The sequence below is a fragment of the Scomber japonicus genome, chromosome 12 (assembly GCF_027409825.1).
Source record: "Scomber japonicus isolate fScoJap1 chromosome 12, fScoJap1.pri, whole genome shotgun sequence".
Classification (NCBI taxonomy): Eukaryota; Metazoa; Chordata; class Actinopteri; order Scombriformes; family Scombridae; genus Scomber; species Scomber japonicus.
In genome coordinates this window covers 12878335-12886360 of record NC_070589.1, presented here as the reverse complement: position 1 = coordinate 12886360, position 8026 = coordinate 12878335, and the positions used below count along the sequence as shown (strand labels likewise).

The following is an 8026-nucleotide window of genomic DNA, read 5'->3' as shown; positions in this document are numbered from 1 at the left end:
TTATTTATATATTTAAAGATTCTTCAGTGGGCTCAAATTAAAACTGGTGTCTGGATGTGCATGTGACTTTCTTTAGAAACAGATACAGCAAACTAGGCAAAAAATATAACAGAGCAGCAGTGGAAAGTAATAAATACATTTACTCAATTTTGAGCATTTCTTTTTCAGTTGAGTGTTTCCATTGGATGCTACTTTTAAACAGGTAGGTGACAAATGAAAGGAAAAACCAGTACAGATCTGAATGCTTGACCCCTACAGTGCGAGCATCTGGTGGCTCTGTTATGTCCCCTTAGAGACACTGCAAATCAATACAAAGTTGATCTGAGTGGTCACCTTTATCCTATGATGAAACATTTATATCCTGATGAGAGTGGTCTTTTTCAGGATGACAAAGTCTCTATCCAAAGGGTCACTGAATGATTTGATGAGTGTGAAAATGATGTGAATCATATGCTGTGGCCTTCATAGTCACCAGATCTCATCCCAGTTGAACACCTATGGGACAACATTTTACACAGCACTCTTCAGCACTATCATTAAAGCACCAAATGAGTGAATATCTTTTAGAAGAATGATGTTTATCCCACCAGTAGAGTTCAGAGACATTAGGATCAATGAAAAGGAGCATTGAAGCTGTTCTGGCAGCACATGATGACCCAACACCTTACTAAGACACTTTATGTTGGTTTATCCTCTAGTTTGTCACCCATCTGTATTTCTATAATACCACTCAGAAGAAAACATTGTACTTTTTACTCCACAATATTTATCTGACAGCTATAGAGTTACCAGTTACTTAACAGATTTTATATTAAAAACGTGTTTGTACTTATATGCCAAATGTTTTGGTATTTCTATTTAAGTAAATGATTAAGAAAATAAAAGATTAGATTAAGAATTTAGGTTATTTTGCCTTTAATAGACAGTATGTGATATAGAGGCCAATAGGAAACTGGGAGCGAATCAAACCGGCAAGGGATTATGTGGCATGTGCCTTTACCACTAAGCTACTAAAGTGCTCCAAAGATAATTATTTAAAAAAGAAAAAAAGACAGTTATTTTCTTCAAAATCACTTTTATTCCACAATTTATTTCATCAGGTCTTAAGGCACCCTGAAGAGATGTTACAAGTTGTTCTTTTAAATGCAGGTTCCTTTTAAGACTGTGTAAACATAGCTTTGAATAAGATAATTTCCTGTAAATCTTTGCTTAAATTATTTCTTTACAGTGCACAGACATTGTGTTTTGTGACAAAAATACAGTGTGAATTAAGTAAATATGGTAAATAGTGTATATATATACATTGAAGAGTAATAGATTGGCAGACAATCAGATCAACAGGCTGAAGAAGAGAGAAAACTAACAAACAATCTTTGAGACCCAGATAGATATACAGTTTCACGTTAAGATATACAGTACATAGTTACAGTGAACTTTTTATTTTTGCAATGCTTTTCCAGCGCCTCTCCGCCTTCCAAGCAATATAACACTGTATCTTATGTGTGTGTGTGTGTGTGTTTGTGTGTGTGTGTGTGTGTCGCCTCAGCCACCATCAATACGCAGCACCTCGCAAGGTGGAGCAAGACAACTAAACCTAGTCCTGGAGGGTTCACCCACTTTGTTGGCTATTGCAGTGGAGAGGTGAGTAAACAGGAAGACAGACAGGCAGACAGACAGACATGCAGACAGACGGACAGACAGCACAAGACTTGGTTGTGGTGACGCGGACCACAACACAAAAATCTATCTATAATTCCCTAAATATGGTAAGGATCACAATGTATTTATATGTAGAAAGGGACTTTGTAATTGGCATTTCATATACAGGGATACAGTGGCTATACTTGATTATCAACATACGTTCCTATGAATTCTCTGTGATATGTGAATACTCTGGAGATGTGGTGGAAATGATTTCTACTTTCTCAATTGTACAATACAGCAAGATAAAAATCCTCTCAGCACCGGCAATAATACAGTCGTTCATATTGTTTGAAGAGATGAGAACAACACTCTCTTCCTGACAGCAGGAAGGTCTAATAAAAAAAGAAAACATTAAAAAGTTGTCTCAGCAATAACACAACAGCTCCAAATAGCTTGCTTGCAATGGCTATAAATCACCTAATCACATCAATACTAAAACAAAACAAATCAATTGAGTGAAGAATTATCAGTGCAACAGGTGAATGGATGGATGGATGGATGGATAGATGGATGGATGGATGGATGGATGGATCAGGAGCAGAGTGCACCAGTTGAGCGTAGCCTGGGTATGACACGTCCGACTTAGAAATAATAGTTAGGACCAACTTAAGGTCATGACTTGTGCACCAGTTAGACTTGAGCCCTGTGTGTGTTGACGCCTGGTATGGAGCATATGTAAACACTGATTTATGGCAGTTCGCTCCACACACCTGGACAGTTTTGTCATCTTCTGTCGTGTAATGTGACTGGGTGATGCTAACAACGCTGTGGAGATTGTAGTTTGCGCTGCACTTCCTTATTAATATCCTGCACTGTAACTTAAGATAACTTGTAACATCCTTGATTATTTGGTCCCAGTCAGGATGACATAATGTATCTAAACAAGTCGGCTGGAGGATAGAGTCTGGAGATAAGTTTCCATAGTAATAACAATGTGAAAAATAATGAATATACAACCAGAAAATAAAAACAACGATGGCAGTGCATCTTGTTTACAGAATAAATAACAGATCTTTCCTGACCTCTTCAGCTACCATTGCATTCCTTATTGATTACACTAGTGATTGATTGCCTTGCTGGCACTTTTTGTTTGCTTGTGTTGGTACTGTTACACAAGTTTTAATTTCTCTATCATTAAAATATATGCTCCCTTTCTCTTGGTTGGCATTATCCTCATCTTCCATAGCATGTTTGATGGGAGAAGTTAGGGTGCGCTTTGGATATTAAGTGTGTTATTTGGCAACAATCATCAAATGGACGCGCATCATAAGAACAGGCGCAGCTTCGTGGTCAGTCAAGCTGGGTGCACACGCTGTAAATTCAAATCACAAAGTCGGACGTTCCTAAGACCAGTGTTACACCGTGTTTGGAGACCCATTAGATTCTCTGACCTGCAGTGATGGAGAAGTACTCAGATCCTTTACTTAAGCAAAAGTATCTGATATATTAAATAAAATGAACAAAGTACATCATTAATATTGATGAGTCAATGCATAAGCAGCATTTTGATATCAGTCACAGCCCAATTTTCAGCAAATGTAGTACTTTTCCTTTAAGTAAATTTAGCTGGTAATACTTCTATACTTTTACTTAGTATGATTTAATTTTTTTTACTTATAATGTTTTTACATTATGGCATTGATAGGCTACTTTTACTTAAGTAAAGGATCTGAGTAGCTACTCCTTCCACCCTAACTCACCCTAACCCTGCAGGTAACAAAGTCTAATGGGTCACCTAATACTGTGTAACACCAGTGTACAAGTTCAGACCTCCTTTTTCTTGCCTAGCTGGTGCACTCCGCTGCAGATCAGGAGCAGAGCCTGTGTCTCGGTCTCTTGGGATCTTTGAGGAGGTCAGCAAGGAACGTTGAAGGAAAGAAAGGTCAAAAATGATCATCAAAAGCAACATTCAACATCTATCTGGCTGTCCTACTGGAAGCCAAACTAATCTGCATTAAACTGTTTGGCCACATCCCAAATGCTGTCTTTGTGACAGATTTGACACTTCTTTCCTTTTTTAAAAATGTTAAATATAAATCCTTAGGGAATGTGGGCAGCCTCTGCATCTTGTTCCAGCCGCTTTTTTCCCCCATTTACTCTTTTACTCGACCACCTTGATCCTGAAGGTGACGCGACCCAGGAACTTATCCCTTTCGTCGTTGTTGCGAAGGTCAGAGCCCTCTACCCTGCACTCCACTGGGAGCTCCTTGTCGTAGTCCTCCTTTTCGAGAAGCAGCTTCACAGCCACCAGGGGTTGAACGTAATTCTCCTGCATCAGAGGGGTGACAGTGTACGTCAATAATACATCAACATGAGGGTGTTAGCAGATACAATCCGACTGGAGATAAATACTTACATGGACTCTTTTGCCGTAGTAGGGGAAATACATCTTATCAAAACGCCCCTCACTGGGGAAATACTGCATCTGGACTGGGCTGCTCTCTCTCTGTAAAGAACAAGATCTTTTCATCTATGCGAATTTGATATTATATAAAATACATTTCATTTAGTTGAACTACAACAAAGAACATATGTTTTTCAGATCACATGAGACAGGACGTGAAAAAAGGAAAAGCAATGACCCTCTGTTGTTAGCGAGGAAATTTTAATGAAGTGGAAAACATGACGTGTTTTGCTTTAATCTGCATAAGGACATTTGTGGCCGATTAGATTAAAAAAAACTTTGAAAATGGTGCTAGGATGGGTTTAGAGGCATCTGCATAATGACTTATTACATAATAAAATATGTTAACACCCTTACTGGCCTAATCCTGATTATTTATGTATCGTCTTACCCTAAAGCCATCAGTGACAGCATGCAGAAAGAAATCAGACACAAAACAAACAAAAAAAAAGGAAGGAAGAAATGAAAGCAAGATCAACAAAAAGAAAGAATTCAGACTGTTATGGTCATCAGTGCTTTTTTATGAGAGAAATAAAAATTAAAAAAATACACATACAAACAAGTAGCACATGTATAGATTAGAAATGTGTTTTTTACTTTTACTGTGCAGTTGATATAGGGATCTCCACGGGGCTTCAGGCCAATGATCTGGAAGATGAGGAAAACATGAGAGGTTGAGACTATTTTTTTTTTTTAAATATATTTTTTGCATAGATTAGTAGAGAGAGACAGGAAACAGGAGGCAGAGAGGGGGGAATGACATGCAGGATAGGACCGCTTGGTGCAGGATTTGAACTGGGGTCGCCTGCAGCGAGGACTGTGGCCTCTACCCACTGAGCTATGCTCAACCCCTAGGTTGAGACTATTAAGAAAAACAGATGAAGAAAGGAGGCTGCAAGTGTGGAACCAGAATTAGAAAATTAATCATTTATTTTCTGTCAGCAAATGTAGGTAGATTAGAAGCTGGCTGGGTAGGAAGAAAAGGTTGAGAGACAGAGAGAAAGAGAGGGATGAAAGGATGAAATTGTGAATTTGTAAAGCTTCATTTTGAGGTTCTAGAGAAATGCACCAAGGAAACCCAAGAGAGTGAGAGCAGGCTTTACCCTGTTCAATTTCAGGAGCACACAAGGTTTTCCCTCAGCGTATCCGAAGTTGACGTCATAGAGGCCGGAGCAGAAACTCAGGAGGCTCCTCTTGAAGCGACAACTTTTCTTCATCTGTTCCTCGCTGCTGTCCTGCATGAAATAGTCTCCTGGAGCGCAGTCCTCGTTCTTCTCCTGCTCCGTATCGTTATATTCTAGGAAAAGAAAGAGAGAAGGATAATGAGCAGAAATATATACAGGTGTAGGGCTTCACTCAGTGGAAGAGTGAAAGATCCGGGTTGGAGAGGAGTGGAATTTAATTTATGACGTCTGGCTTTCAATCCCTTTTAATACAAATTCATCAGTGCATCAGGGCAAAGTGCACTTACTTTGCAGGAAAGATTCCAGGTGTTTGACATAATGCGAGTACTTGAGCGGGTCAGATCTGTTGAACGTGATGTCCAATGAATTTGGACGGATCACCAGCCCTGCAACACAAAGCAAACATAGAGTGAAGTAGTAAAAGCAGCAGTGTAAACAATCATAACAACAGAAAAGTGATACACAGTCATCATCAGGGTTTGTATCACATTACAGGGGGGCAGAAGACATCCATGATCCAACAAACAAGCTCCACTGCTGACATCACACAGGAAAAGACTTACATACAGATCGATACAAAAAGCAACTAAATGGTAGCACATTATAATGACAGCATCTCATTGGTGGAGTATGACTAATGCTGCCAGTTAGCTGAAAGCCTTTCAAAGCACTGGATGTTGAAAAGACACTAACCTGGAGTGGGAACACGGTCTCTGTACTTCGGCACATTGTCATCCAGAGTGAGCAGCATCACCCACATGGTCAGGGCAAACATGCCAGCCAAGAAACAGTAGAAGACAAAGTAGAACAGCAGGATGAGGGCTGAAACAGAAAAAAGAAAGGAGACATAATGAATGAAGGAGACAGAGAGGAGTCATATATAATGTATGAGCTTTGACCTCGCTCGAGCTTGGACAAACACCCTCTGATTTCCTACATCCCTCCTCATCTCATCTACAGCCTGAAGAAAATTGTTATTTGGGTGTACTATTCCTTTGAGAGAAACCATTTTGGATCTGGGTGGAGGGTGGGGGGTAGTGGTGCATACTGCTAATAAACTTGAGGCTATTTTTCATTGGGGAGTGAGACCCTCAGTTTTAAAATCACACAAGATTTAGGGATGACGCTGCAGTGCTCATAGCATCTGCTGCTTCATTTATCTAATGGGGGGAGGGGGCACAGTAATGGAAACATCTGACTCAAAATGGTTCACCACCATCCAGCCTGCACAGTGCAGATGCCCTCTAAGTTGACAAAAAAACATAAGGATGGACCCCTCAGCTTCCCCCTGTACACTCCCCCCTCCTTTTCTCATTCCTCCCCAACAGTATCCCACAATGCACCTGCCTAGTGCGTGAAAGAGAGAGAAAGAGGAGAGAGGGAATCCCATTTGACCTTGACAGGCATGCTAATGTGGGCGGCCATGCAACTGCAATGGAGCATCCCACTGCACAGCAGCACAGGGGCCCAGGCAGCCCTGACAGCCCGCGCTAGCCTATAGGAGCTGGCTGCTGGAGGGAGGGTGGTGTGTTACTACCTCACTCTGGAAATAAGTGGGAAATCATTACATAAAATGTATGGCCTGATCAGCTATAGATTCAGCCCAAGAATGCTGTGACACCCTCCTCTGATGTGATTAGGTAATGGGCTGCTTTATCAGCTGGGGTCTGCACTGTGAATGGAATTTCTTGACAATCTTATAAATGCAGATAATGAAGATTAATAATAAAATACATGTATATCTACATATATATATATATATATATATATATATATATATATATATATATATATATATATATATATACATATATATGCTGTTGTCATTGATCATCACTTGGTTGGTTATTTCTGCTATGCAGCAGAGAGGCTGATGCACGCCTTTTTGAAGCATCATTCATCTTGGTGAGTCCCTCTTGGTACAGGCTTCTCCTTTACACCTTCATATAGGCCTATGATGGTTCCTCAAACTAATCCAAAATATACATGGCTGTCATTTTAATCCACCCCATAAACAGAAATACACTGCAGGCTGTATCATCAGGAGGCACGCATATATTAACGCTTTGATAATGGAAAGCAGAGGGCACCAGATTAAGCGTAAGCCCCGTGAATGTCAAATCACATCTACGAATTGACTGCTGTATAACGGGGACCCTTACCCCAGCTGCTGGCGGTGCGACCTAACACCTCCCCGGTCCTCGGGTTGTAGAAGGAGTCCTTCCAGCTGGACGTGTTCTCCTTGTTGGCCGGTTTATCCTCGGTGCTCGCCATGGTGATTTTTTCTTTCTTTCTCTTTTTGATCCAAAATGTGCGTGTTCTTCTTCCCTTTTAAAAAAATGCAGAAAAGCGCAGCAGGCGATGTAATGAGGCGAAGAAGCCGGCGAGGCGGCGGTGAGTGGTCGGATCAATGGTTGGGAAGGAGTGGGCGGTGTAGAAAGAGGGAGAGAGCAGAAGGAGAGATGCTCTGGTGGAACAAAAAAAAACGAGAAGGGGAAGGTGAGGAAAGGGAAGAAAAAAAAAATCAGTGACGTACACACAAGCCCCGTCGTGGCAGCTGATGCAGTGCGACCAGATGGATGTACATTGGCTAATGACGGAGAGACGCACTGAGACGCACCGTTACGCGCAAAAATTATAAATTTAGTACACACTATTTTTCTTATTACGAATTATATTACAATGGTTGACCCACCTTTATATCTGTATCATATATGAAGTGTCTGCAGCCTGC

General features: G+C 40.7%; 1 protein-coding gene across 1 annotated transcript; it reads right to left on the bottom strand.

Moving 5' to 3' along the window:
- Nucleotides 1-3208: 3208 nt before the first annotated feature.
- Nucleotides 3209-7669, bottom strand: atp1b3a (ATPase Na+/K+ transporting subunit beta 3a). Its single transcript, XM_053329695.1, has 7 exons — nucleotides 7455-7669; nucleotides 5986-6114; nucleotides 5580-5678; nucleotides 5212-5405; nucleotides 4706-4756; nucleotides 4061-4150; nucleotides 3209-3973 (listed from the first exon to the last, which is right to left on the bottom strand). Exons 1-7 carry the CDS (start codon nucleotides 7564-7566, stop codon nucleotides 3806-3808), a joined length of 843 nt encoding a protein of 280 aa, XP_053185670.1. The 5' UTR covers nucleotides 7567-7669; the 3' UTR covers nucleotides 3209-3805.
- Between the last annotated feature and the right edge of the window lie 357 nt (nucleotides 7670-8026).

What these genes read in the sequence shown, in the direction of transcription:
- atp1b3a (XM_053329695.1), bottom strand. Translation starts at nt 7,566, where the DNA reads ATGGCGAGCACCGAGGATAAACCGGCCAACAAGGAGAACACGTCCAGC. An exon ending in TCGCACCGCCAGCAGCTGGG is followed by an intron (nt 6,115 to 7,454) that starts GTAAGGGTCCCC and finishes TTTCTGTTTCAG; the next exon opens with CCCTCATCCTGCTGTTCTAC. An exon ending in TGCTCCTGAAATTGAACAGG is followed by an intron (nt 4,757 to 5,211) that starts GTAAAGCCTGCT and finishes CTCATCTTCCAG; the next exon opens with ATCATTGGCCTGAAGCCCCG.